This window comes from Thrips palmi, unplaced genomic scaffold (genome assembly GCF_012932325.1).
Source record: "Thrips palmi isolate BJ-2018 unplaced genomic scaffold, TpBJ-2018v1 HiC_scaffold_17, whole genome shotgun sequence".
NCBI classification, from domain to species: domain Eukaryota; kingdom Metazoa; phylum Arthropoda; class Insecta; order Thysanoptera; family Thripidae; genus Thrips; species Thrips palmi.
The window spans coordinates 6,090,682-6,118,610 of NW_023144626.1; the positions used below are offsets into that span (position 1 = coordinate 6,090,682).

The following is a 27,929-nucleotide window of genomic DNA, read 5'->3' on the forward strand; positions in this document are numbered from 1 at the left end:
AAGGCACATGGGGTATCGACGGTCTCCCGGCCCCCTTTGTATGTCAGGTTTACCTTTTGTCTATAGACAAAAAAGTTGATCCAGACAAGTATACAAGAGAACACACCTAAAAAGTGAATACCACCAGTAACTGAGGCAGATATTTTTAATTAACAAAATGTAAAACTTGTCACAGAGGACTCAACAGTCAGTCTTGATAAGTCATTCACAAACCCCAAATCAAAATTTGGAAGCAACAAGCCGCGATGCAGATCCGCAAACGGATATCCAGAAGAGAGTGCTCACTGCCCCTTCAAATTCACAAGGCCACGATATAATCCATGAGAAAGGTGAGAGCCACTTATCAGGCAAAATCAAGACTGGCTCAGAGCGAAACACGTATGCCATAAGAAGCATACCAAGTCCCTGCAAGAAAACCATGAACACTTAAAAAAAACAAAATAATAGAAAGTTGATATTTACTTGAAATATGCTGGATACCATACCATTGATACATAGGCCCCTGAACCTATTAAGACTTTGTACTTCAGTTTTGTACTCGAAACTATCATTTCTGAAAAAATATAAAAGACATTTAAAAAAATATAATTGAAATCAAAAACCAAAAGACATAAGTAAATTTGGATAAAGGAAAAACTTACTTTCTGATTTCAGTTCATCCTGCAACTTAATGAGCTTTCTTTGAAGACGAGCGTGTTTGGCAAACTCATCCATCATCGAAATTTTTGACATTTCTGTACGAACTGCAGATATTTCTTCTCGAATGTCCCTCAAATGATTGGTTTCTTGGAAAATAGCGTTGAGTGTCTGGAGCAGAAACATAAACGCATAATACGAATGAATTATTGGAATTGGCAAAATGAAAAGAAACGTGTTGTCTGTGTTAAAAATAATAATTTGAGGTACATATGTAAACCATGATAAGACGATGAGACTTCAAATAAAGTAATGTCGACAGACAGAAACATAGGTATATAACCTAGTATCTCTGAAGCTAAGTTATGATACACAATACTCACGTATTTTACGACTACTGATGAAAAGGACGCCATCACAGTGAGCAAGGTTGTCCCAAAAAACAAAGTAAAATTCACGTACATAATGGAATGAAATAAAGGAAATCGGTAGTTAGCAAAAACATAAACAATAAAGTTCCCACTCTCAATTTCTCGTACTCTTCGTTCGTACTCCAGTAGCACATAAACTTTTCATAGTACGCAGCAGACGACAGCACAGTATTTAATGCATGTTTTATGGTTTCATTGAATCATTTTGTCCAGAACTCTGATTGACGTCTTTATTTTGTGTCATTTGGTCCGAAGAAATGAATGTGCGGTTCATTTTAAGTTGGCATCCCATTCTGTTTTTGTTTAAATGGATTTATTTCATTCAGTGGGTTATGTTTCTGTTTACAGTCTTCAAGAATGATATCAGCTTTTTCCATTAAACTTAGCAGAAATCTTAGCAGTGATGTGAGAGTGAGATTTGCGCCCAGTCCTACTGGTAAGAAATTGAACTTTATTTTTAAAAATATCTCTTAAACTGATCGGTGACTGACAATACATTTTGCAGGTCGTTTACATCTTGGAGGTCTCCGAACAGCTCTGTACAATTTTCTATTTGCTCGAGCAAATGCAGGAAACTTTATCATAAGGATAGAGGATACAGATCAGACGAGAATTGTTCCAGGTGCATCAGAAGCTATAGAGAGTGACCTCCTGTGGATGGGTATTGAACCCAATGAAAGTCCGTCAAAGGGTGGATCTTATGGTCCTTACGTTCAATCTCTGAGACTTGACCACTACAGGTATGCTAGGCTTTCTAATGAAAAATGAATAATGGACTAAAGCAATGTGTTCCATGGATTTCTAATTTCATCTGATATATTCAGAGACAATACGAACCGTTTAATTGAGAATGGCACTGCTTATCGATGTTTCTGTTCTGACAAACGTGTTGAACTTTTGCGACGAGAAGCTGTACGCAGGGGAGCTGTGCCTCGTTATGACAATCGTTGTCGCAGTTTGAGCTCTGATGAAATAGCTGAAAAACTTTCCACAGGAACCACACATTGTATACGTTTCAAAGTAAGTGTCTTTTACAGTAATTAATTTTCTTTTAATAAAAAAAATTATATTAGTTCATATTATGTTGTATTTCAGTTGGAGGCTGGTCCTGATATGTTTGAAGACATTGTGTATGGAAAAATAGTCCTAGATACAGCTTCAATTGAAGGGGATCCTGTTATTCTGAAGAGTGATGGTTTCCCCACTTATCACTTAGCATGTGTAATTGATGATCATCTAATGGAAATCTCACATGTTTTAAGAGGGGTGGAGTGGCAGATCTCAACATCAAAGCATTTACAGTTATATAGGTGAGTACCTGAGTTTGAACTTTGATGCCGCTATAATAGCTGTCTTTTCTGTAAGCGGTTTTTAACTGTGCATTTCTCTCTCGTTTTTCTTCATTAGAGCTTTTGGATGGAAACCTCCACAGTTTGGCCATTTGCCGCTGCTCATGAACAGTAATGGCACCAAACTATCTAAGCGTCAGGGGGATATCGATGTTCAGCATTTCAAACAAACTGGTGTTTTTCCTGAAGTATTACTTAGTTTTGTCACAGAATTTGGGGGAGGATTCATTCGAGAACGTGGTGAGGCCACAGTTTACACCATGCAAGATCTTATCAAACAGGTGCATTCCAAGTGATATTATTCAGATAAATTTATTCCTCCTGAAATTGTTTCTTCTCTGTTTAATGGTTTTGTTCGTTCAACAGTTTAATTTTTCTTCCCTGCATACAAGCTCATGTAAAGTTGATCTAGACAGATTAACACGGCTGAATCGATTGGAATTGGATAGGAAGCTACAAAACCCAGAAAGTTTAAAACTTCTGTGTAGACAACTGAGGAATCTAGTTCTTGAGAAGAACAACGGGGAGTAAGCAGCTTATTTCCATCATGCTTTCTGGATTTGGGCTCAAAATTGCATTTTATTCTTTGTTCTCCTGATTTGTTTGTAGATTATCACCAAATTCTCCTACTCTATCAGATGCCAATTTAATCAGATTACTTCAGTGGGGGTTGCCTCGAATGTCTCGCTTAGAGGACTTTATTGGTGATGACCTCAAATACATTTGGTTTAAACCATCTCATACACTTCTACTAGAAACTGTAAAGGATTCACCTGAAAAATTTGCAAGTAAGATTATTTTTGGAGCTGTTGCTTTCATTGAACCTACATCTGTGTGTTGAAAGAACCAAATGATTTTTCTAGGTGTATTGGAGGAAGCCTCAGTCTGTATCCCCAAAGTAAATATCACAGATAAGGGCAGCTTTGCAGAGGCCATTAAGAACCATTGCAAATCTGTAGACCTCAATTACCGTTCTGCTATGAAAAGTTTGCGTGCTGCCCTTTGCGGTCTTAAGGTAAAGAATCTTAGTCAAATTTTTAAAAGTGAAGAAACTTTACTTTTTACATAATTGTTTTTTTATGTGTTAATTTTCTTAACTTTTTAGGCTGGCCCTCCTGTGGCTGAACTGATTGACAACATTGGTAAAGAGGAAGCCACATTACGTCTCCAACTAGCCGCACAAGCACTGCGGAAAAAGAGATTGAATTCTGATACCCAACTTTCATAAATAAATGAGACAATACAATAGATTGGAATTCTTCTTAAATAGAGTCTGCCATGACATTGCTTCGTGAGAAACGCCTGCCCCTCCATCTGCATGACTCAATTACCCTGGGCCAGTCCCTGTCCCTACCCTTCGGACAGGGCAGGGCGGCAGGGCCCCCTGTGGCAGACACTTCGACCCTCGCGCGCAACTTCACGATAATGTAGACTAATGCTGCCAATTTTTTACACTCCGTAATCAGCCCGTCGCCGCAACTCCCTCGCTAGTGCTGCTGGCGGCCTGCCACGGACCTGGCCGCCCCGCCCCCGCAGGGCAGGCCACAGGCTCTACGCCGAGCCATCCTAACAAAGATTTAGTCCCGCGCCTCGACACCACCCCGCCAACCACCTCGCAGCCTAGCCGCCTAGCAGCCCCGAGGCGACCGCGACACCACGGCCTCGCTGCGAACCGGAAAAAATGAGTCGACACGGAGACCACGCGTACGTCGTGTACCTCGGGGACAAAACGATGCGCGCGCGCTGGTGGACAAATCAGCCGCAAGGCTCCACAGCCGCAGAGGCCTGCCTGTGGGTGGAATATGCCCGAGGGCCGAGGCACTACCCGAACGTGCCCCAAACTTCTTCGCCCCTTGTCCCTTCCCTCCCCCTCCCCTCGCATTGATTCAGGCAACTTCATTGGGGCTGCACGTTCTGACGCTGGACGCCCACCTCGAAAACGAGACTCGGGATGCCCGTCCCGTGCCTCTGCAGCGAAAGCAAAGCGTGGCAAAGTCGAGGGATGGACGCAGAGCGTGGGCGGGGCGAGCATTCGCTGAATCTCCCAGAGAGCGAGGGTGAGCGCTGCGCCGCAGAGAGCGCCTGCGGGGCGGGCAACCAGCACGCGCGGCTGCAGCCGGGTCGCCCACTCCCACGGCGCTCTCCGCACTCCGCGCAGCTCTTTCTGGCCGAGAGCGGAGAGATGTCGGACTCTCACACTCAGTCTACCACACCCCGTGCGTCCGCTATTTGCTACTGGCTGTTCCGGGGAATGGGCCTCATCATTTCGGGTCGGCGGGCGCCTCGCTCGGCCAAAATCGAGAGGAAAAACTTGGAGACACGATCCTGAAACGAACCTTCGACCTTCGTGTCATGAAGCCACTGCCTTAGCCGCACGGCTAATGTGTCGACGTCCTCGAGGGTGCTATACACACCGGCCCCTTCGAGTCTTTGTGCTCTGGCTGCGAAGGGGCAGGTGGGGGTAGTGCTGCGTTATGAATGGGGAGGTTGAGGGTCGCGCGAGAGTGGGGGAGGCGAGGGGGTGGGGGTGGCGGGACTGGGGCACTAGCTTGGCACTAGTCGAGACAACAGGCAGACGGGACACATCTTCATGTTGCCATTGATCGACTTATCGTGGCACTTTGTCTTCACTTCCTCCGGTGGTGCCTCTCTCATCCTGCAGGGCCGTAGGCTTGGCCGTAGGCCGCAGGGACCGTAGGGTGGGTGCTGACGGCGAGGCTCGCGCGGCGGGATGTGGCGGGAAGCCCGTACCCTTCCAACACTTCAAACAACTTAAGTCGCGCTGCGCCATGAGCATGCCATGAGTTTCCCACCCCGAGGCTTCAACTTGACCGACACCATCTTCGTCAAAGTGTCTACGGCGGCACGCAAGGGGCTGCGCTTAGTCTGCTCACTACTCAACACGCTTTAGGCTCGAAGACAAGGAGGAATCCTTCGGGAACCGTTGGCGAGCCCAGTGGGAACCCAGCGCGAACCCTTCGGGTAGCATCAAGGCATCCTCCGGGAACCCTTCGGTCATCATTCGAGGGATCCTACGGGAATCCTGCAGGGATCCTTCGGGACCCCTTCGGGGCCTCCCTCCGCGGAGTGGACGGAATGGAGCCGCGACGCGGACGCCGCGCTGTCTAGCAGCTGCGCGCTCGCGGGTTGGCGCTGGCGGCGGCGCGCTGCGCGGCGTGGTGGGGGCGCGGGGCTGCGGGGGCCCCAGCCGGGCTGTGAGTGGCGGACGCGGCGGCGGGTCCTGGAGCTGCGCCCCAATGGGGGCTCTCCGCGCCGCACCCCACCGGGGCCCACCCCGCCGACAATCAATACGAGAGGCCGGGCCGGCCGAGCGCGCGCCCCCACCCCTCGAGCCGCGCAGCCAGAGCCCGCCCCTAGCGCCGCCCCCGCGCCGCCCCCGCGCCGCCCCCCGCGCGGACACGGGTGGGTATACCCAAGCCAGTCGAGGTCACGGGTCGAGTGAGAGCCCCCTATGGGGCAGCACGGCGGTGCGAGAGAGACAGGCCGCGGGGGGCACGGGGCGGCGGAGCACGGCGTCGGAGAGAGGGCTGGCTACCTGCAGGCCCGATGGGGTCCTTCCGCCCCCGAGCCGCCCCCGGCCGCCCCCCACCCCCGCCCCCGGCAGCCCCCCCGGTGTCGGTAGTCGTCCGCGCGTTGGGGCCCGGACCGGACTGCTGCTCCAAGTGTCGCAGCGCCCCGCGACGCCACGCGACCCTGCACGACGCCGACCACGCAGAGCGTCGCAGAGCGTCGCGGCGCCTCGGAGTGCGTCTGTGTGCGACAGTGTGCGTGCGCGTGTGTGTGTGGCACACTGTGTGCGCGCGAGTGAGTGTGAGAGTGTGTGCCGCCGGCGCTGCACCGCGGCGGGGTTGAGGTGAGTTAATGTTATCGCACCGATTTCGTTTGACCCGCCCCCGTACTGCCCGCCGCGCCACTGTTGGTTGAGGCAGGCCTGGGTCGGCGATTGCGGCTGGGCGTGCCAGTGTCTCTGCGTACGCTGTGCTCCTGTTTGTGTGTGTCGCTGTCTCCGACGTTTCACGGCCCCGGTTGTCGTCGCGGAAAATCACGCCGAGGATTGCCCATCCACGGAAACGGCCCCAGAAGTGAGGCCGCTGTCCCCCCACCAGGTGACCCGAACTGGCGACCCACCCCCACCCCTCCCCCTCCCCCCGCCGGCCCACGTGCGAGTCCCCCGCGTGTGCCCCTTGTCTCTTCCAGCGCGTTTCTTCGCCAATGCGTTTATCAGTTGCTATTCATTCGCGAGCTTCCAGTGGCCCTGCCGCGTAACCTTTCGGCCGCGTCTATTCCCGTCACCCGGACACCTGCCCCCTTCCAAATGCCAAACTGCCGGGTCATTTTTCAGGCCACCGCGCGGCGTGGGCCGCACTCAGTGCTCTCGGTGCTCTCCCAGTTCTCCCAGCTCTCCCACGCCACGCGCCCGGCGGAGAGCCTCGTCGCGGCGGGATGACGCTCATCGCCAGGCTCCCGCTCCCGGGGAGCGCCCCCCCCTCCCCCCGCCCCGGTGCCCCCAGAAAGGACGCCTCGCCTCCATTGATCCAGACTGCCTGGCCCGGGCCCTGCTGGCCCTGCTGGCCCTGCTGGCGTGCTACACACGCGGTCACGGCGCACGGCGCGCGGCGCGGCGGTCTGACCTTTGGCACACCGCCCCGCCCAAGCCACCCCCACCTTTGGGCACCCCGACCACCCCTTGGCAGCCCGTGGCCCACAAAAATGCAAACCAGACGTTGCCTCCGCCAGCGCAGCGAGCGCCAGCCCCTTCGGTGACGTCATCGTCAGGGCCTGACCCGCCGCTGCCCCCCGCGGCGAGGGGGGGGGGGGGGGGGGCGGCGCCCTGATGCGTCCGCGGTTTCGCGGTTTGGCCTCGCGTCTACGCCGTTGGCTTCCATCAATAAGGCGTGCTGCCCCGGCGGTAGCGAGGGCGACTTGCCGAGCGCAGAGAGACAGAGACTGCATTCCACCAATGTGACGTCATGACGTCTCATTCGTTTGAACACGATGTCACGTTGTGACGAATATGACGTCACATTCTCTGGATGACAGTGTAGCGGCGTTGTCCCCTCTCATTCCTGCGCTAGAGCTTCTCGAGCAGGGGATGCCGTTGCAGCTAATGAGCAGCATGGAGATGACCCCCGCTCTAAAGGCTCTGTGATGCAGTAATGCCCGCTCAGTGATGAACGCTATCTTGCACACGCCCGATTGCCATCCGAAGGCCGGGGCTGAGCGGCACGGGGTGTGAGCGCCGCCGTTTCTCTCGCACCACGCTGTCTGTCTCTGTCTGTGCCGCGGCGGCGGTGGCTCCGTGTGACGGGCCATGAGACAGGGCTTTGGGTCGGCTCGGCTCGGCGCGGTGTGGCCTGGTGTGGCGTCCCCGGCTGAGGTGGAGCGGCGCATCGCATTCCAACCGCGTACGCCCCCTCCCTCCCCCTCCCTCCCCCGCCCTAACCTAACTTCCCTCCAAGTCGCTTGGCGCCCCTCCTCCTCTGCCCCATTTCCAATGTGATTTCTTTCTCTGCGATTACTCCCGCTCCTTCGACCCCTCCCCCTCAACCACCTCCGCCACCTCCGTCCGTTGGAATTCTGCCTAAATCCGATAATCCGGCAGCGTAGCGGGGGCCGTGCCGGCCAGTCAACTGGGTGCCCCCGCGGCCCCCGCCCCTATGTATGGCACGACGTAAGGTTTCTCTGGGATTTCTACGCTACCCACGGCCGGGGCGAGCCCCCTACCCTCTGCCCCCTGGCCCTCTGCCCCCCTGGCCCTCTGGCCCCCTGGCCCCTGTCCTCCGAGACTATGGCCATCCATTTTCCCGGTTCTCGATTTCGGCTGCGATGATGGTGGGGTTTTGGGACCGTCCGCGGGGTCCCCTTCTCGGGGGTGGGTTCGAGAAGGCACGTCCCCACCGGGAGGACCCCCACCTTGAACCCGCACGGGTAGAGCGAGAGAGAGAGAGAGGGGGGGGGACAAAAACAGCAGCCAGACGGGAAGCGTATTTACGACCCCTTATGGGCCTGCAGAGTGCAGAGCAAAGGGTGTGGTGTCCGTGCCCCGGAATGGCCCGTAAACGCCGTGAACGGACCATTTGCAAGCCTATTTTCATTTCGCAGTGTCGCGGTACGGTCGCGGTCCCTCGGCGCGCCGAGGCTAGCCGAGGCCTGGTGGCTCGCATCCTCCCTACCCTGACCCGCCAGCGCGCCGCCCCGCCTTCCACCCCTCCACCCCTCAACCCTTTTCCCTCCCGGCCCTTGAGACACCCCCACTCTTGACAGTGTTGTGGCCTGTTACAGGTTAGGGTTTGTTTTCATCAGCGTGCTTGTCCCGCCGTGGGCATCCCCTATGACTTTCAGCGCCACATTTTCTCAGCTATTTTCCCCCACGCTATCGACTACTTTTCTAGTCCCCGTTCGGTTTGAATTTTCAACCTGACAGTTCTTCACCGTCACTTCAACTTCGCCTCAAGATTTGTGCGCGCAGAGTGTTGCCGCCCTCCCCCTCTTTTTTGATCCATTTAATTCCATCGCCCCGGCCCGCCGTCGCGACGTGGCTTAGACGTGGCTTAGACGTGGCTTAGACGTGGCGTGGCGGCAGCGAGGCGTGTCATTCACTCATGTGGGGCCGCCCCGTTCCCGTTCGCCGGCAACTTTGTAATTACCCTCCTGGCCGCGTTCGCCGCTTCGTCTCTCTCGCACCTGCACGGCACGCCCCGTGAGTGCGAGAGGGACGGAAAACGACTCTCGGCACCAGCTCGGGCACCAGTCTGCCGCCGGTTTGCCGCTTTCCCGATTTGCCCCCCGGCGCCCATTTTCCGCCAGATCGGAGCACGTGACGCGTGTTCGCTCGACGTCGCCGCCTTAAAATTAAATACAGCAACGCGGGGCCCTTCAGGTGGCGGAAACGCGAGAGCAGAGGCGGAACGGGCCAAACCACACGATAAATATAGCTCAATAGAAGCGGAAAATAATCAAGGCTTTTTTCTTTCAAAAGTGCCGAGACTGACTGTGCTTGTGCTTTCTTGTTGCAGGTTGGGCACCACGGAGTAAAGGCCCTCAGGCCCGCGCTGCCTATGAGTCCCCCCCGCCCCCATGTGCGGCCTAGGGTATAGGACACGGAACAGCCCCTCTCAGAAGACCTCCCTTCGCTGGGGCGACTGCTGCCACTGGGCCGCTCCGACCGCCGCCGCGCCCCCCGCGCCCCCCGCGCAACGAACCGACTGACTCACACAGCGGCGAAGCGGCAGCGCACATTAGGCTTAGAGAAACAATATTAGCTTGTCCTAGGTTTAAATGATATATAATTATTGAGTGAGAGCGAGAGGGCGTGTTTGTTGCTACAGTCATAAGAAATATTGTAAATCGATAGAATCTTGTTGTGTTCAAAGGATATAATTGTTATTTTTAAATAATATATATTAGAGAAGACGAGTTATTTTTTACGGACTAGTGAAGAAGAAAAAACTGTGAGACCGTGTGAGTGGCAAGTTTGGTGCGAACTCATCGCATCGCATCGCACCGGGGGATCATCGTCCTTTTCTCTCACCTCAAGGACCTTCGCGGGTAGCAGAAGCAGCCATGGTGAGTCCCTGCGGCTGCGGCCACGCGGCCCTTCGCCCACCTGTCCCTGCGAAAGGGAAAGGGCCTGAAGGGCCCCTCCCTGCACCGCCACTGCGAAGGGCGAGGGGGGACCCCGAAGGGGGAGCCTCGTGCGTGGCGGTCCTTTGGCCTTCGGGGAACTTGACCTCGTTCTGCGCCTCGACGTCGCACGTCGCAGACAGTTCTGTTCCACAGCCAAACAGTTTCTCTCCCTTTTTTAAAAACAACTTTTTTTTTCGAAGTGTGGGTTGTTTTAGCAGAGCACGGCCGAGCACAGTCGAGCACGGACGGCAAAGCAATTGAAACCTCAACAGGGCGATTTGAAAACAGGCCACTCGGCCGGTCCAGAGGGGCGCTACAGAGCGATTCAACTGGCACACAGGCTGCAGCCCGCGGGCCCCGGGCAGCGCGCGGGCAGCGCGCGGGCAGCGCCAGGGGTCGATTCCACCCCCTTCCCCTCCCGGCGATCTCGGGCGATCTCGGGCGCCCGCTGGGTCAGTCCGTGTTTTAACAAAGACACTGTAGACGCCCAAGTTCGCCTTGGTCTTGGAGGTAGAGCTCTTAAAAACCCGGACCGCGGGTCCGGCTCGCCGGGGTAAGACCCGGGTTTACGGGTAAACTTGTGGACCCGGGTCCCGGGTCTGCGGGTTTACCCGGAGCCTTGGATCCACCGCCCTGCCAGTAGGCAACACGGCCCACTGGAGCGCACTGCGTGTTGCCTACTGCCAGGGCGGCGGATCCAAGGCTCCGGGTAGACCCGCAGACGGTACCCTGGTCCACAGGTTTACCCGCAAACCCGGGTACCCGGGTCTACCCGCGGACCCGGTCCAACCCGGGCGGGCGGGTTACCCGGGTAACCCGGGTACCCGGGCAAAAGTCAGAGCCCTACTTGGAGGTTCAAGTGCGGAATTTTTTCACCGCGTTTCCGGGCCCGGTCTTCCGTACTCAGACCTACTGAGCGAGCCAACGCGGCCCCCTGGTGCAGCACGCTGGCTGCGCCCTGGCCGGGACAGGGCTTCGTGCATTCACCGGCGAGGCTGCGCCCTGGCTGTGTCGCACTGCCGAGGACGGGGAAAAGAGGGGAGGGAGGTCCACCTGGCCCTAGGAATGACTGCCGCCGCCGACTGCAATCGATACCGACGGATTAAAGCCTTCCTTCGGCACCCCTTTGGGCCCTTTGGCCGAGCCGAGCCTCTGGCCGAGCCCTCGCCGGCCAAACGTTTCAATATCCATTGCTATGCGGTGCACCTGTCGGGCTATGACGTCACGCTGACGTCAGGGGGAGAGGAAAAAGAGGCCAATCATCGGCTTCATGTCTGCGAGGCACAAAGCGAACCGCCGCTGTCGTTTGAAAGCCTGCCGCCACGCTTTGCTGTGGTGCTGGCCTTGCTGTCAGACATGTTGTACGAGTCGTCGGGAACGAGAGTCGTTCGCATCGCTCTGTCTCTCTCGCACTCATGGGGCGTTCCGCGTGGGTGCGAGAGAGACACCAAAGGACTCCCGGAATCTGCAGCCCCAGCCCTGCCGCGGGCAGCGCGTTCCGGCCCCGTCCAATTTATTAAATGGCGAATGGCGCAGCGGCGCGCGGTGGCTGATCAAAGGGGTTGGACGGGCAACCTGCACGCCGCGGACGCCGCGGACGCCGGGGACAAAGCGCGCCCTGCTCGCTGCGGACAGGCTCACTCCCAGCGGCCTCTCTCTCTCTCGCACCCCCGCGGGGGCCCCACGAGTGCGAGAGAGACGGCGCGACAAGCAAAGCGTCCCGTGGCGGCCACTGTGCTAATTAAACGGGATCGCCGCGGCACTGCAACGCAAACACACATCGCAGCAGGCACTCGTGGAGCGACCTGCATGGGAGCGAGAGAGACACAGCGACGAACGCGCTCTCCAGTCAGACTGTCAGTAAATTGGTCCGGGCAGCGGCTCCCCCGCCACACTGTATGCTGGCCTGGAGGGCATGTCTTGACACTTTTCGAGGTGCCTCCTCTGGCAGGGCTCGAATCGAACGCATGATGGTTCCCCTAGGAGGGGCAAGCCACGATGTTGCCTTAAACTTAATTGTCCGTCCCAACAGACCTCGCCTACTGCCCGGTTCGCCCCGCCCTTCAATCCGCTTCATTTCTGACCGCCTTCGCGGCGGCCATTCCATTTATTCTTTATTCCCAGCTCGCGTGCCTAATGGAAAGAGTTATTTTCAACTCGGCAAATAATGACCCCGCCGAGGCCCCCTGGCCCTGCAGGGCCCTGGGCTGGCTGGTGCTCGCGCAGGCCATCCGTCAGGTCCGCTGCCGACGCGGCCGCTGGGGCGCTAGTGATCCCCCATCAGGGCGCCCGCGACGCGCGGACGCGGTCTGCATGCCGACGAGGGCACTGCCAAATTAGGCGGGAATGAACTGCCCTAGTCAAAGACGAGTATTTATCGCCAGGAGGCCCCTCGGGGTGGCTCTTGTGGTGGTTTTGCGGCGCCCTTTTCGGCATCACTGCGAACGAGGTGGGGTGGGGCCGGGTGGGGATGCGGCCATGGAGGGGGTGCTCAGGTTAGTCCACAACGAAACTGACGAGGCAGTGAATGGGAAAAGTTTAATTCTGTTCTAAACTGCGCCGCCGTCCGTCTGCTGGCGGCCGCGCTTTTCGTACCCAGTTAAAAACACCGGCCCGTTTGTTGTGCCCCTCTCGCAGGATTTCAACATCGCGGGCTTCATCAGCATCGTGCTCTTCTACATCCTCATCCTGGCCGTGGGCATCTGGGCCGGGCGCAAGAAGGAGGCGGGCAACAACTCGGAGGATGAGGTCATGCTGGCGGGCAGGAGCATCGGCCTGTTCGTCGGCATCTTCACCATGACGGGTGAGTAGTTTCGGCTACACAGTGGGCCAGAAGACCGGCGCAGGCGGCCAAAACTCGAGACGCGTTTTGAGCTTCAGAGTCGCTCAAAAGGACTCGAACCAAACGTGTGACCCCACCAATCGATTCCTCGTTCGGAGAGCAATCCATTGGTGGGGTCACACGATCGTTTAAGTCCCACTTAGTGACAAAACCGGTCCGGGCTTTTGACCGACCGCCCCCACCGGTCTTCTGGTCCTGGGTGCGTTGCGGGGCGGGGGCGCCACTGTCGTGTAGCACCCGCGGCGATTTATGGAACGCTGCTGACTACTGATTCCGCACACGGCATTTTGTCGCCCCGTCTCTCTCGGACCCCTAAAGACCACCCGCCCGTGAGCGCGAGGGAGACAGAGCAACGGCACGATAAAGCCGGGAACAAGACAAAAGACGTAGTTTCCGGAGCGATAATACATAGCAAATTGCAGGCAGGCCGCGGTGGGCCGCGCACGAGTTCTGGCGGGGCGCCTGGGGGCTCTGGAGCTGGAAAGGCTGGGGCTGAATGAGCCAGACTCTCCATCCCATTCCTAACGCTCCGCACGTTGCGGCTGCCTGCGACTTCGAAGACAACGAAGCCATGACGTCAGCCGGCGCCCTGGGCAAACTGAAACGCGCTGGGAAACGTGTTGACTTTGCTGAGCGCAAGCACCGTGGCCCGCCGCCTTGCTGGGCTTCGCAAGGAGATTGGCCAGTGGATTGCTCCCCACGGCCAATCACGGCGCTCCAATTCAAAGCGCCCGTTTTCCGCGTTCCCTGGTGAGATCACCAAGTCTCGGCATTTTACGCGGGAGGGCGGTGAATCCGCGCAAACGATCCTGGTGAAAAAGGAAGGCTCACGCTAAGAAAGAAGCGAGGAACATTCGCTGAAGCGGTCCTGCGCTGCGGGGTCTCCGCAGTCGCTTCGGTCCGCACCCGCCTGACGCCTGCGGACCGCGGGGTAGGCTGTGCCGCAACGCACGGCCGCTCGACGGGGCGGCCCGCCCGCAAGGCGATTGCGATTACGATTGCCATTAATGGCTGGACCACAAATGATCGTCTGCCTTTCGGGCCCGCCCTGCCATGTCGGAGGCGCTCCCTCTCGCTCCCCCCGCACAGCCACGAACAGCACCTCGCCGCTCTGTCTCTCTCGCACCTAGGAACTCGTTCCGCACAGGTGCGAGAGAGACAGAGGAACGAAAGCGACACTCTACCAAAAATGTCCTGTAAATGCCGTTAATTTATTACCAGTTTTCACTGTAGGTCAATTCACAGCGTTTACTGTGATCTGCTCACGGGATTCACTGTGATTTTGTTCACGGTGTTCACTGTGATCTGGTCCCCAGTAAACACTGTGAGGATGACGTCGCTGAGCACCGACGTACTGCAAATCAGGCTCCAATTCACGGCGTTTACTGTGGCCAGATCACAGTGAACACTGTAACTGAGAACACAGTGAACGCCGTGAACTAGTTCACAGCAAACGCCGTGAATTGCATAACAGCAAACATTGGTAATAAATTAACGGCGTTGACAGGACATTTTTTGTAGAGTGGATCCGCTGGTTTGGAGGGCTGTGTTGACGGTCCGTAGTTTGAAGAAGGGACTCGAATGTTGGTACTAAATCACCAAGTGGTTCATTCAAGATCTTTTCTAGAACACGGTACAGGCGAAGACCTTTCAGAGTCCCCCTGCACTGGCCTTCAAGGCCACTTGTGCGGGGGTTGGATCACTGGAAACGTTTAGGCGGCGCCGTCACGATGACGAGGAGGAGTGGGAGGGGGCGACCGTCACGTGACACCTTCTTGCAGACATTGCCATCCCCATGGGGCTCATTCTGGGGCTGGCAAGGCCATCGCTTAGCAGAAACGGGGCCAGCCGTCACTGGAGCCAGGCCAGCCAGGCAGGCAGCCCCACCCCCCATTCAAGCAGAAGAAGGCCTTTGAGTGTGCAAGATGATACGGGACCCACCCACGAGATGCGATCCGAGCTGTGGAACGCCTTTTCTCCGCAGTGAGGCAGGGCGGGGTGGGGCGGGGCGGGGTGGAGCACCCGAGCCACCATGTTCCTCAGCCGCCACAAGAGAGGACCTTTCTTTGAGGGGAACCTCGACGGTGGCCTTCGAGCCTCCAGCCGTGGCAGGTCGCTGCAGCCTCCGAGGCCGCCGGAAGCTGGCTGGAGATTACCTGGCTTTCCGACCCGTTCCCCGCCATTTGTCGGTGTCTGGCTTGGCGAGCGGTAGCGTGGGGTGGGGACCCCACTGGGGTGGCGAGGTGGAGCTCTCGGGCCTCCAGGGGCTCCACGGCGGTGGCGGTCCAAGTGCGGGGGCTGTTCTCGGAACTTGGCACGCGTGGATCTTTCAGCAGGAGTTGCTTTGTGCTTGACTACCAAACGCCTCGCCCCGTCCTTCCTCATCTAACCCAAATCCCACGCTGCTCCCCGGGCGTTGGAAGGGCGTCAAGCGGTCTCTCTCGCACCCGGACCGTCTCTCTGCTAACAAGAGTGAACAGGTGGCTGACTGTGTTGTGTTTGCAGCGACCTGGGTCGGCGGGGGCTACATCAACGGCACGGCCGAGGCCATCTACAGCCACGGCCTGGTGTGGTGCCAGGCGCCCTTCGGCTACGCCCTCAGCCTCGTCTTCGGTGAGTGCCTGCGTCGTCGATTCCCGCCGAAATGCGGAAAGGAGCGCGTAGTGCGACGAAACCTTCTTTGTTCCAGGCGGGCTGTTCTTCGCAAACCAGATGCGGGCGCAGGGCTACGTCACCATGCTGGACCCGCTGCAGGACTCGTTCGGCTCCAGGATGGGCGGGCTCCTGTTCCTGCCCGCCCTGTGCGGGGAGGTGTTCTGGGCGGCAGGCATCCTAGCGGCGCTAGGTAAACAGAGACACGCACACAAAAACAACGCACCGAGCCCCCTTTGACCGAACCCCCTTTGACCGCCTCGCTTTGGCTGCCTCTGCCACAGGAGCCACGCTCTCCGTCATCATCAACATGGAGCAGTCCACGTCAGTCATCCTGTCGGCCTGCATCGCCGTGCTCTACACGCTGTTCGGCGGCCTGTACAGCGTCGCCTACACCGACGTCATCCAGCTCTTCTGCATCTTCATCGGCCTGGTGAGTGCGAGAGAGAGAGAGAGAGAGAGAGAGAGAGAGAGAGAGAGAGAGAGAGAGAGAGAGAGAGAGAGAGAGAGTGCGTGGCACTTCGATTGGCGCGCGGAGGTAATGAGCCGCGCGGTTCACGTCGGTCACGCGAGGGCTGAGAATACCCCGGCATCGCGTGTGCCCCTCGCGAGTTGACTTCTTCACACACCCCACTACGCTGCCAAAAAAAAGTGACACTGCTGCTCCCTTTTGCAGTGGATGTGCATCCCGTTCGCCATGATGAACCCCATCGTGGGCTCCCTGAAGGACGTGGAGCACGACTGGATCGGGCACGTGGACGGCAAGGACATCCCCTCGTACATCGACTACGGGCTGCTGCTCATCTTCGGCGGCATCCCCTGGCAGGTGTACTTCCAGCGCGTGCTGTCCAGCAAGACGGCCTCCAGGGCGCAGGTGCTGTCGTACGTGGCGGCCATCGGCTGCTTCGGCATGGCCATCCCCCCGGTCATGATCGGCGCCATCGCCAAGGCCACGCGTAAGTTGCCGCCACGAACCGCACCGCCCCGATAACGCGCGGCCTTGAGGAAGAACGTGACGAACTTGTGCTTTTCCGGCAGCCTGGAACGAGACCGGGTACAGCGGGCCGTGGCCGCTCACGGAGTCCGAGACGGCCATGATCCTGCCCATGGTGCTGCAGTACCTCACGCCCGACTTCGTGTCCTTCTTCGGGCTGGGGGCCGTGTCCGCGGCCGTCATGTCGTCTGCGGACTCCTCGGTGCTCTCGGCCAGCTCCATGTTCGCCCGGAACGTGTACAAGCTCATCTTCAGGCAGCGGGTGCGTAGGCTTTAAAAAACGTCCGAATATGAATTTTGTAGCAAGTGAAAGTTAGGAGGAAAATGTGCGAGGGTTGGCTCGGAAATGTGTGACTAGAGTAAACCCGGGACTATTGTTGCAGGCTTCCGAAATGGAAATCATCTGGGTGATGCGAGTAGGCATCTTAGTGGTCGGCGTGATGGCGACTGTCATGGCCCTCACCATCCCCTCCATCTACGGATTGTGGTAGGTGACGCACCCTGCTTCATTGAGATTCGACACTATGAAAAACACTGCTCTGATTCGTTTTTTCTGCTGCAGGTCCATGTGCTCCGACTTGGTGTACGTGATCCTGTTCCCGCAGCTGCTCATGGTGGTGCACTTCCCGCACCACTGCAACACGTACGGGTCGCTGGTGGCGTACATCGTGGCGCTGGTGGTGCGGCTGTCGGGCGGCGAGCCCATCATGGGCTTCCCCGCCTGGATCCACTTCCCCGGCTGGGACGAGGAGAACCAGAAGCAGCTGTTCCCGTTCCGCACCTTGGCCATGCTGCTGTCCCTCCTCACGCTGTACAGCGTCACCCGCCTGTCCAAGTAAGCCCCGTCCAGCGTCTCGGATTGTCAAACTGCCCCGCTGCTTGCTAACAGACCGCTCTCCGCAGGTGGCTGTTCGAGGAAGGCCGCCTGGCGCCGGGCTACGACCTGTTCAAGTGCGTGGTCAACATCCCGGAGGACGCGCAGCGCGTGGGCGAGCCGCTGGAGGGCGAGCTGTCCATGATGACGACGGGCGCCATGGGGCAGATGTACGGCGCCGCCACCATGGTGGGCCCCGACGAGCGCAACGGCCGCTTCAACCCGGCCCTGGACCTGGACGACGACGGCGACGCCACGGAGCTGGAGATGCTGCGCAAGGGGTCCCGGGGCGGCGGCGGTCGCGGCAACGTGCCCGGTGGCGTGGTGCCCGCACCGTCCGGGCCGCGCGGCGACACCGGCTTCTAGGCCTTTGCGGCCTGCTTGTAGATGGAAAAAGCGTCTTCCGAACGACGAGGAAACGCCCACGGGCCGGCCCCCGTGGGTCTGCAAAAAGTACAAAATGGCTTCGTAAGCTTGAGGGGGTTATTGTAAACGCACTCTGTGCTCAATCTCTGTACCGTAGTACCTATATCTACTCGGGGTCATTTCTTTCGTTTTGTTTTTGTTTTTTCACTTTGTGTTGTTGATCAACGAGGTTTGTCGCTGAACTGCGCCGTTAGCGATGCTCCAATCGTAGAAATTAAATTAGCTGCTGCATAACAGGCTTTTAAAAATTTGGTTTCGTTTGTGGTGGTTTGCCCCAGAGCGACGCCAAAAGTCGAATAGACTATAAAGGTCGCATTGGCCGCAAATTAAATTTAGCTCTGCTGCGGAGCAGTATACTTACGAAACGTCAGTAAATCGTACTCAAGTTTTTCTGACGTTTCAACTGTATTGCATATACTTTATGTGGTTCGACAACACGAGTCAGTGCGTTTCTCCATGTAATCTGTATACTTCAATTTTACATTAGGGTTCTAAAAGTGACATTATTTGAAACAACGTTTTTATTTGCAGAGCGTTTCTCTCAGTAATATGACCAAACCTAGACTGTATCTCCACTATTTTTTTAAAGAGTTTTCCCGTTTTCGGTTACTTCAGAAGAAAATTTACGGAATCAGCAACTTGGTTTGTTTTACTAGATTTTGGTAAAAGTGTGGCTAGAATGTTTCCTGAGACGACGCTGTGTTGTGGCGGTGCAGTAGGCACCTGGCATCCACGAATATAGCGGATGCTTTTGACGTGTTAGTCGCTTTTAATAGAGTACATATACGGCAGTGGGTGACGACGCCAATAACATAAAACAACGTTTCGAAAAAAAACAAAGAAACAGCTCAATATTTTTTGTTCAAATTATCAGTAGCTGTTTCTGTGGCGGGCATCACCCTGCTACCTGGCTCGGCTCCCCTGGAGTTTCGCGCAGATGAATTTGCACTGTGTACACGTCAACCTAGCAGATAAGGCTGAGATACCTATTGATGTGTAGGATAGCTTACATCACGACTACTTAGAACGTACATTATTTTTTTGTCTGATAGACTTAAAATATATATAAAACTATATGAGAGTGATGCGCAGAAAGTATATAAAAGCTGTATTATGCGTTGTTACTTATTTGGAGGCAGGTTCAAATTAGGACGGTTCGGTTCGAATTCCAGGCGTTTTTGAAATTGACTGTGGGTGCGTGGAGGCGAGGAAGGGGCAGCCCGAGTGAGGCGCGGTGCAGACTGCGCCGTCGCGAAGGCAGGTGCCGAATGGGTTGCCTGCCACCGGGCGCCCGCTCCTTCGTACTCGATTTGGCACGCGATGTTTTTCGGCTGAAATTGAATCGGTATATTTTGGTAAGGGATGTAAATAACTAGTCCGGCTGTCTGGCCCTCTCGCCAACTTTCTTCTTTTTTTGACGCGTGAGGGGCGTGTGGAGTCGACGGCCACCTTGGCGAGGTGCGCCATGGGGAGTGGGATTGTGCTGCGAGGGCAGGGGATGAATACGAAGGCTGTGTTTTCACTCGTTTGCGCCATGTCTGCAGATATAAATTTGAGTGATAATCAATGTTTGGTAGAGTTCGACTCGTTGATCGAGTGTAGACAAATGCCGTTGTTGATGTTGTTGTTGTTGTTCGTCTGTATTTTTGTTTAAACGCGTGCGTTGTTATGAAGAAAAAAAATAGAGTATTTATGCAATATTTTAATTCTACGTGTGAATCTATTATTGAGAATATTATTTACGTCTAGAGTGAACTTTGTTGATATAGTACGAATTTTGTTACTGGTACTGGTGTAAAAGCCCTTTCTCTGCCGCCCAAAATATACAACCGTCTCGCTCGCCTCCCTCGAGTGCGCGTTTGAATCTATTCTCAGTATTAATATGGTATCCTCTATGTATAAGGCCGTAGAGCGCTGGGAGGGGACCGCCGAGTCGAGCTCCATTGTCGACTGGCTACGTTTCTAACTACGCTTGTCAAGCGGTTGTTTGTAACTCACTTTACCTTGCCTTTCCTATCCGCGGATTCTTTTTCTCGAAAAGGTTTTGTAGATCGGCCCATGTTTGTTTGCGGTGTACCACACAAAGTTCGACTTTACCAGTGATTCCGAGCGTGCCGCTCTGGAGCGCCCAAACAGAACGGCAGACCAGTGCCATCGTGCGACAAGAAGTTTCACCGGGTAAAACAATGCTTCCAGCCCTGACGAAGGCTTACCAGTATTCGGCAAAAACATATAAATCGAAATTTTAAGGTTTGATCGTGTTCCTAGTCAGGTTTGTGAACGGAAATTTCGTTCAGTCAGTTTAAAATCTGCTTACTGAATACGAAATGTTTCCGTCCTCGTTCTGACTGAGTCAACAGAGGCCCTGGAGAAGGACAAGCAAGGGAAAGGGGCCTAAAGCAACACGTATTGCAGGGCCTAAAAACAGTGGGTCTCAGGGGACGGAGCTACCATGGACCTCAAGAATAATATTTTTAGAAAATGAGTTCAACAGCTACAGATATAAGTGAAAAATGTAGAAGTGTAGCCGCGAAGGGGATCATTCGGACGGTCGAAAGAACGCACATACCGCCTTGTATCTTGTACCTTTCACCCGCCCCAGGTAGTGCCTCTTGTTATGCGAGAAATAAATGTTTCTCGGCTTTATGGTTCTGTGTGATAAACGCTTTGTAAAACGCTAGATAAACAGACCCATTACGTATCCTTGATTATACATATCGTAGTAAGTGAAATGCTGGGACTGTAGTTGAACTACCCCTGCAGACAGATTAATTTATTATGTGTGTATTAGAACTACTTACGACGCAATGCCTACTGGCAACATGCCGTGGAATGACTCTCTCGTTTCAATTTTTCAGTAAGTGCTGCATTGTTGGAAATTGTTATATTTGTGTATTCCTGTGTATATTTATGTATATGAAAATAAGTCATTATTAGACATTGTAAAGTGAGCGTTAAATTATTGCGCTCGTTGCAATAAAAACAAATGAATTAGTTTTATGACTAGGCAGTGAAAGTCAATTGTAAAATAAAGTTCGGAAAACCGATCTCTCTGGTTATTTCATTTTAGAACGGAGTAACCCAGTACCTCGGGAATTAGTAAAGACACAACCTGATTTGAAGCATTTTTATTACAAAATATTTCATCTCCACAAGGTAAAAATTCTGGTAACTTTTCGCAACATGTTCACAGGACATACCACTCGCACACACATTCACACCATCAACTGATATTTAACATTACTCATTTATAAATTAGGAAAGAGATACTGGCCGCAGCCGAGTCATTATGGTAACTACGATCGGCCAAACTGGCCTTGGTAACGATTTGTCAAACACCCGTCAGTCTAGTGATTGAGGCTACCTTCGTCATGTCAAAATAAGCGTATCAAAAACGAAGCAGGCGCACAGACACTACCACGAGAAACAACAACAAACGTTGGCATCTTTCATAAGCACGAGCTTTCAAAAAATAATTACTTAGAATGAGCAAATTTTAATCGAAGTTCGAAAAACACGTAGGTTGTAGAAAACACTTGACAACAAAGTAGCAAAGGTTGTAATAGCTGAAGAACTTACAAAGATTTCGTCATTTACATATTTACAAAAATAAAAATACATTAACGGTGGGTGATCGATATCTGTTTGTTTAGAAAACGTAGCCTCCCTGACTGTCATACTTCTGTGGGATTGTCGCTGGCACGTTCGAAGGCGCTCCGTAACTCTGAGACGGCTGCGGGGCTGGGGCTTGGTAGCTAGGCTGAGGAGCCGGAGCCTGGTAGCTAGGCTGCGGTGCAGGCGCCTGGTAGCTGGGTTGTGGCGCGGGGGCACCGTAGCTGTTAGACGGCCTCTGGGGCTGGGGTGCAGGGGCGCCGTAGCTGCTGGAGGGTCGCTGTGGGGCCGGGGACTGGTAGCTGGGCTGGGGCGCGGGGGCACCATAGCTGCTGGACGGCCTCTGCGGGGCTGGGGCTTGGTAGCTGGGCTGTGGAGCGGGGGCACCGTAGCTGCTGGCCGGCCTGGGTGGAGGTGGCTGGTAGCTGGGCTGAGGAGCCGGAGCGCCGTAGCCGCTAGAGGGGCGCTGCGGCTGGGGTGAAGGGGCACCGTAGTTGGAAGACGGGCGCTGAGGCTGAGGAGAGGGTGCCCCGTAGTTGCTGGACGGGCGGGGTGGCTGGTAGTTGGGCTGGGGAGCAGGAGCGCCGTAGTTGGTGGATGGCCTTTGAGGAGGCGGCTGGTAGCTGGGCTGGGGTGCGGGAGTACCATAGTTGCTTGAGGGACGCTGTGGAGGTGGTTGGTAGCTGGGCTGAGGGGCTGGGGCCGGAGCACCGTAGCTGCTGGAAGGACGCTGAGGGGGTGGTTGGTAGCTCGGCTGAGGAGCTGGGGCCGGAGCACCGTAGCCACTAGAAGGCTGCTGTGGGGGAGGCTGGTAGGTGGGCTGGGGCGCAGGCCTGGGCGCGGGGGCGCCGTAGTTCTGTTGGGGCCTGGGCGGCGAGTAGCTCTGGGTCGGAGTGCCGTAGCTGGTCGATGGCGGCTGGGGTCTGGGCTGCGGCCGTGGGGCAGGCGCCGAGTAGGTCTGCTGCACTGGGGTGCCATAGCTTGTGGAGGGCGGCTGGGGCCTTGAAGGCGGGCCGTAACCAGAGGAAGGCGTCTGCGGAGCTTGGTAGCTGGGCTGCGGAGCGGGCGCTTGGTAGCTTGGCTGTGGCGCTTGGTAGCTGGGCTGTGGCGCCTGGTAGCTGGGTTGAGGTGCCGGGGCCTGGTAGCTGGGCTGAGGAGCCGGGGCCTGGTAGCTGGGCTGGGGGGCCGGGGCACCATAGCCGCTGGATGGCTGTTGGGGTGCGGGTGCCTGGTAGCTGGGTTGTGGGGCAGGGGTCTGGAAACTAGGCTGGGGTGCGGCGGGTGTTCCGTACCCACTGGAGGGTTGCTGGGGTGCCTGGTAGCTAGGCTGGGGAGCAGGAGCTTGATAGCTCGGCTGAGGAGCGGGAGCCTGATAGCTGGGTTGAGGGGCTGGTGCCTGATAGCTGGGTTGAGGAGCGGGGGCCTGGTAGCTGGGCTGGGGCGCAGGGGCGGGGGCTCCGTACGAGGTGTTAGGGCGAGAGGGCACCGGGGCAGGGGCGTCGGGTACGCCGTAGCTGGTGGCTGGCGGCGAGGGCCTGCTGGCGGGGATCGTGAAGGAGGCGATAGGGATGGAAGGCGTGATGGACGGGGCGCCGTAGTCTCTGGAGGGCTGCTGAGGCGCTTGGTAGCTTTGCTGTGGCGCCTGGTAGTTCGGCTGTGGCGCGGGTGCGTTGTAGCCCTGCTGCGGCTGCTGAGGCTGCTGAGGCTGCTGGGGCGGCTGGTAGTCGTAGGAGTTGCCCTCCAGCGTGCTGTAGGCGATGCTGCCCCCGAAGCTGTTGGAGGACGACGAGGACCCGGCGTTGCTGTAGCCGCCAGAGCCGCCGAAGCCACCCACTGCAACAAGGAAGGCTCCGCGTCAGTCAGTGACGTGTGTTCGTCCGGGCGGCATCGCGGCGTGGCGCGGCAAGGCGGCATGCGCTAGGCTTTCTCCGACCGAACCGACGCGCCGAGCGTTCCTCAGGGATTAATTTGTCTGCACGACAGACTCGGCGACGCGCGGGGCCTCGACGCGCAGGGCCTCCACGGCCTCCATGACGCAACGGCAGCACCGCAGCGCGCGCAGCGCTCCATCCTGGCTGCCGCGCTGTGTCGCTAGCGACAGCTGTCGCACGCTCGTGGTTAAATTCGTCAGTTCGCGCCCCGCTGCATCCCAGAAGGCACAATACAATGATATGGACACGTCATCATCAGGGCCTCTTCACCGACACCGCCGGTCCGCGCGCGCTTCCACCTAGCGCCCTTAATTCCTAGCAAAACAACCGCATTCTCACAACGCGGCATCGCTCTGCACGTTGCGTCACTGTGATTGGCGGAGGGAACGCCGCAGGCAGTTGGCCACCTCACCCTTGGCGGGCCTATCACGGCGCCCCGTTTTCGCCAAGCATTATTCCCGTTTTGAATTTTGGCGCGCCGTGCGCCCTTCGCCCTCCGACCTTGTCGTTGCGTGCCGCGCTGACCCCCCGCCCCCTCCCCGCCGCGGCAGCAGCCTATTTTTTGCCTTTTTCGCCTTTGTGCCCGCGGCGCCAGAGGCCCACTTTTACCTCGACCGTCCAGATTTCTCACGCGATGCGCGCAGCCCGGCGCGGCCCAGCGCAGCCACAGCTAGGCGATTTTGACGGCCCCTCCTTTCAAGCGGCTCCTGTCCTCGCCCGGCCGCGACACTGTGGGGGCGTTTTCAAACGACGAGGAGCAGGGCAACAAGGAGCAAAACGGAGCGGGCGGGAGGGTTCCTTAATTGAGAGCGGACAATCATTATCACCAAGTTTCAGGAGCGGCAGATTCGAACTTCGGGCCCTCGGTCAGAGTCATAAGGCCGTCGCCATGGCAACGGTCGGCGGTGGCTGTGGAGGTACAGTGCATCCGGAGGGGAGGGGAGGCTGGAGAGGGAGGGGTGCTCCCTGTGGTCCGGCCACAGTGGTCACGGTGCGGGGAGGGTGGGGGAAAATCGAGTGGAAGTCGGAAACCACATGTGTTTAGTACGGCACAGTCACTGCGCGGCCAGCACGCACGCACGCGCTTACTCCCACACGCCGGGAAAATCACCAACCAAGTGCAAGACAGGTTTTAGCCCGGCTGTCGAATGCCCCCTACTCGCAGTGTATGCACGCTCCCCTCTGGCCTCTCGGTGCGCATAATCAAGACGTCTAGCAGCCTTCGGCGTGCTCGGGGTGGTCGGCGTGAAGCCTCTGACGTGAATGGCGCCCCCCGACGTGCCGGCTGGTGATTGAGCGTCCAACAATGAGCCGAGGTGGCAGGTCGGGCAGGTCCCCACACCCACACGTACTACGTCTATTGGAAAAAGCGAGAGAAAGGGGGGGGTGGAGGGGGAAGTAAGATGCGGTGTAGTCCGTGAGTTCGGTGAAACAGTCCCATTCCGTGCCAACTTTTTTGTTTCACCCATTTCTTAATCTTGTTTTTAAAGTCCTCCTTCCAGAAATCGACAACCTAAGATTATGATCCTCGCACCGTGCCCGCGGTAATTGCGTCGCTTTGTATGGAGCATCGCTCTGAATTAAACGCTGGCGGCAGTGACTTCCAGTGACTCCGCGCCATGCCCGTCTGCTCCAGCATTGTCGCGCTTTGGCCGGCTTTGGCCGGCTTTGCCTGCAGCATCTCAAACAGCAGAGAGCAAGCAAACGAGGCAAAAAGGCGATGAGGCGTCTCGTTTGCTCACAGCCGGGCCGTCTGGCAGGCAGTCTGACAGTGTGGCCGCTGCATCTCGGCGCTCATCACGGGCCGGGCCTGTCATTGTTGCACTGCCGCTACACTGCGGTGCCTGCGATGCCGCATCTCTGGTAATTGCTTGCGCATGCAGCGCGCATTGTTGCGCAATCGTGTGCTATTGTTGCCGGCCGCCCTGATACGTGGGGGCGTAAGGCAGGCGAACTCGAATTAGACGGACCACTTTTTTATTCCTCTGAGCGTGGAAACGTTACCGGGCGCTGCCTCGGCGCCGCGCCGGAGAGCGGAAGAATGGGAGAATGTTATTGGCAGCAGCGGAAGAGTGGCGGGACGCGATGTCAGGTTTCCGAGGAGCAAGAGGTACGCGAGAAGGAGAAAAAGGGAACACATTAAAAAAATAGGGCAAACACGAGGCCGCATGAGAGAAATGTTTATTTCTACCGCAGGGCGATCGGCACCGAGGTCACGGACCCACTTACAGAGAAAAAAGAGCCCTGGATGTCAAATCGATGGGCCGGCATGCTGAGGTGGAGGCCCCCGCCCGCCCCCACAGTCTCGTAACGACCCGAACGCCCCGATGGCCTGTTTCCGCAACGACTGGTACGTGCGTACTTGGCAGTGCCACGCCCAGCGCGCGCGCCCCGCACTTGCCGAGCACCACACGTGCAGACCAAAGCACCCGTCCCATTCACAGCGAGTTCCAAACAAAACGACACCATTTTTATGTTTGTTTTGTTTCCGATCGGTGATGCGTGCGGTTTGCAAACAACCGCGGTATCGGTCCCGCTGGAGCGAGCCTGGAAAAGGTGGCGGCCCGGAGCTATGGAACGGCTGGAGCCGGCTGGAGCCAGTGTGGTGGAAACCGCAGAGCCGTCCCGGGCGCGGGGGAGCAGGGGAAGGCGGTTACGCGTAGATCCGCCTTAAAGCCGCAGTCACAGCCAAACCGGCCAAACCGTGTCGCAAAGGCAGCAGCAAATGGGCGAGTGATAATGGAACAGCACGCCGCTGCCTTGTGACTTTGTGACGGTGAAATATGGAAAAGCCCAGCTTTGAACAAAATGCAACCCGGCTAGCCGGCTCGACACGGCGCCGACAGTGCCGACAGCAAACGTACGTCGGCGGTGACGTAACGCAGAGATGGGTCCCGTTCCGTCCCGTTCCGTCCCGTTCCTGACCCACCCAACTGGAGCTAACCCGGCGGGCCAGAGGCGGCCGTGTCGCGCCAGGTGCCCCCCCCCTTCCCCCACCTTTCCCACTCCTTTCAAGCCACTTCCACCAGCAACGCGGAGGCGTGGCGACCCGTCATGCAGAGCCCAGGCAACTTCCAGGATCAATTTGAAGAGGGAATGAAAATCAGGAAACGGCGGCGGAGACTCGTCCAGTGATCGGCGGGAAACGGATCTACGGACCGATCGCCACTAGGGTCCAGTTAAAAATTGAATCAATCGAATTTCCTTGAGTGAATAAAACTACGAATTTCCGGCAATTTTCCTCCTGTTTCCGGCGGAAGAAGCAGGTATTGTTGTGAACACCTTGCGTGTCGCCATGCCCGGGGTGCAAGTGTGTGCATGGTTAATTGTTTTTTGTTACGGTGTGGAGCTCCGCCGGGTTAGTAGCATGCGCATTCTGCATTATTAGATGTTACGCTGTCATGCGCGTCGGTGCCAGCGGGAAGAATGAATGAGGACGAAAAAAATGCCGGAGAAAGCTAAAAGATGAGTCTGGATAAGCGGATGTAGTTTTTAGGGGGACTTCCCTGCGCGCTTTTGCAAACGCACAATCCGCCTGTCCAGTCAATGTCCTTCCGCTCTCCTGAACTTTTTGATCTATCACCTTGTACTCTTCCCCTGTTTCTTTTTTTTCGTGATGCAGTGGGTGCAAATGGTTAAAGAATGAATGTTAAAACGGTCCCCGTGACTTTGTTAGTCATGCGCGTTGCGTTTACCTTGGTAAGGCTTGATGGCCTCCCTGTACTCCCTGACTAGTTCGTTGACCTGGTTGCCGCTAGACTGCTGTGACTGGCGAGGGTAGTTGTACCCCTTGCCGAGCAGCTCGGAAACTGGAAAACCCACCACGTTAGGTTTTTTGTTCGAGTCGACGCAGTAGTAAAAAGGTCCCCTTATTGTTCATCTCCTCTGCTATGTTTGTGTTCTAGAAGAGTTGGTTGTCCGTTTCCGTTCCTATCTTGTTTCGTCCGTGTCGTGCAGACATGTAAGCGCTTTGTTGAATCTAGTATCTTTTGTTTTAACATCCCTGATAATTATTGTAATGTTAAAAATACATCAGGCGACTGCCAAAGTGATTCAAGAAGACGACAAATCGATGCACTCACCGTCCCGCTTGTGGTGCGACCGCTGCTCGGGCTCGCTCCACGCGTCCACGGCCACGAGGGCCGCCCATATGGCCACCTGCAAACGAGCAAACTGCATTAGCGTCTCTCCCATCGTCGTTGCAATCCGTTCCCTGGCCGCGCGCCGCGCTCCCAGCGGCACCAACACTGGAATAATTGGAGAAAATGAAACAACACTCAGAGCATCGCGGCTTCTCCCACCACCACCAACTTCCCCGCACCGACTGGCCCCGCACTGCCAGCTTCGCACAGAGAGAGAGAGAGAGAGAGAGAGAGAGAGAGAGAGAGAGAGAGAGAGAGAGAGAGAGAGAGAGAGAGAGAGAGAAGGGGAGAGAGAGAGAGAGAGAAAAGGTTTCGACAGTTCGAAATGTTGTTGGCTTTCTATCGGCGTCTTTTCACGGCAGCCGAACCCAGTAGGGTCCCCCGCTCCTCCCG

General features: G+C 56.3%; 4 protein-coding genes across 8 annotated transcripts in view; 2 read left to right on the plus strand and 2 right to left on the minus strand.

Annotated features, from left to right (window-relative positions):
• Positions 1–127: 127 nt before the first annotated feature.
• Positions 128–1,210, minus strand: LOC117643427 (guided entry of tail-anchored proteins factor 1-like). Its single transcript, XM_034382326.1, has 4 exons — positions 1,020–1,210; positions 642–807; positions 486–553; positions 128–405 (listed from the first exon to the last, which is right to left on the minus strand). The coding sequence occupies exons 1-4, from the start codon at positions 1,098–1,100 to the stop codon at positions 220–222; spliced, it is 501 nt and encodes a 166-aa protein (XP_034238217.1). The 5' UTR covers positions 1,101–1,210; the 3' UTR covers positions 128–219.
• Positions 1,189–3,664, plus strand: LOC117643425 (probable glutamate--tRNA ligase, mitochondrial). Its single transcript, XM_034382323.1, has 10 exons — positions 1,189–1,330; positions 1,416–1,503; positions 1,573–1,807; positions 1,892–2,087; positions 2,163–2,377; positions 2,475–2,697; positions 2,783–2,943; positions 3,026–3,204; positions 3,280–3,431; positions 3,522–3,664. Exons 1-10 carry the CDS (start codon positions 1,325–1,327, stop codon positions 3,642–3,644), a joined length of 1,578 nt encoding a protein of 525 aa, XP_034238214.1. The 5' UTR covers positions 1,189–1,324; the 3' UTR covers positions 3,645–3,664.
• Positions 3,665–6,072: 2,408 nt separating this feature from the next.
• On the plus strand, positions 6,073–17,925 carry LOC117643865 (high-affinity choline transporter 1). Its single transcript, XM_034382988.1, has 11 exons — positions 6,073–6,290; positions 9,454–10,003; positions 12,701–12,866; positions 15,411–15,518; positions 15,595–15,750; positions 15,842–15,990; positions 16,234–16,513; positions 16,596–16,813; positions 16,935–17,038; positions 17,114–17,386; positions 17,455–17,925. Exons 2-11 carry the CDS (start codon positions 10,001–10,003, stop codon positions 17,789–17,791), a joined length of 1,794 nt encoding a protein of 597 aa, XP_034238879.1. The 5' UTR covers positions 6,073–6,290; positions 9,454–10,000; the 3' UTR covers positions 17,792–17,925.
• Positions 17,926–21,365: 3,440 nt separating this feature from the next.
• LOC117643863 (extensin-like) overlaps positions 21,366–27,929 on the minus strand; it is a 68,843-nt gene continuing 62,279 nt past the window's right edge. For 2 of the 5 annotated variants that reach the window (XM_034382983.1, XM_034382985.1), the window contains exons 2-4: positions 27,477–27,552; positions 27,090–27,203; positions 21,366–23,296 (exon numbers count right to left, since the gene is read on the minus strand). In XM_034382983.1, coding sequence (XP_034238874.1) covers positions 21,501–23,296; positions 27,090–27,203; positions 27,477–27,552 — 1,986 coding nt within the window. In that variant the 3' untranslated portion in view covers positions 21,366–21,500. The remainder of the gene's footprint in view (positions 23,297–27,089; positions 27,204–27,476; positions 27,553–27,929) is intronic. The other 3 variants (XM_034382986.1, XM_034382987.1, XM_034382984.1) reach the window with 2 other exon arrangements.

Bases quoted from the DNA above. Each gene is read 5' to 3' on its own strand.
- LOC117643425 (XM_034382323.1), top strand. The intron at 2,698-2,782 runs GTGCATTCCAAG...TTCGTTCAACAG, and splicing joins TGCAAGATCTTATCAAACAG to TTTAATTTTTCTTCCCTGCA. The intron at 3,205-3,279 runs GTAAGATTATTT...TGATTTTTCTAG, and splicing joins TTCACCTGAAAAATTTGCAA to GTGTATTGGAGGAAGCCTCA.
- LOC117643427 (XM_034382326.1), bottom strand. From the start codon at position 1,100: ATGTACGTGAATTTTACTTTGTTTTTTGGGACAACCTTGCTCACTGTG. The intron at 808-1,019 runs GTGAGTATTGTG...TTTCTGCTCCAG, and splicing joins CATCAGTAGTCGTAAAATAC to ACACTCAACGCTATTTTCCA. The intron at 554-641 runs GTAAGTTTTTCC...ATATTTTTTCAG, and splicing joins GGATGAACTGAAATCAGAAA to AAATGATAGTTTCGAGTACA.
- LOC117643865 (XM_034382988.1), top strand. The intron at 12,867-15,410 runs GTGAGTAGTTTC...TTGTGTTTGCAG, and splicing joins CGGCATCTTCACCATGACGG to CGACCTGGGTCGGCGGGGGC. The intron at 15,991-16,233 runs GTGAGTGCGAGA...TCCCTTTTGCAG, and splicing joins TCTGCATCTTCATCGGCCTG to TGGATGTGCATCCCGTTCGC.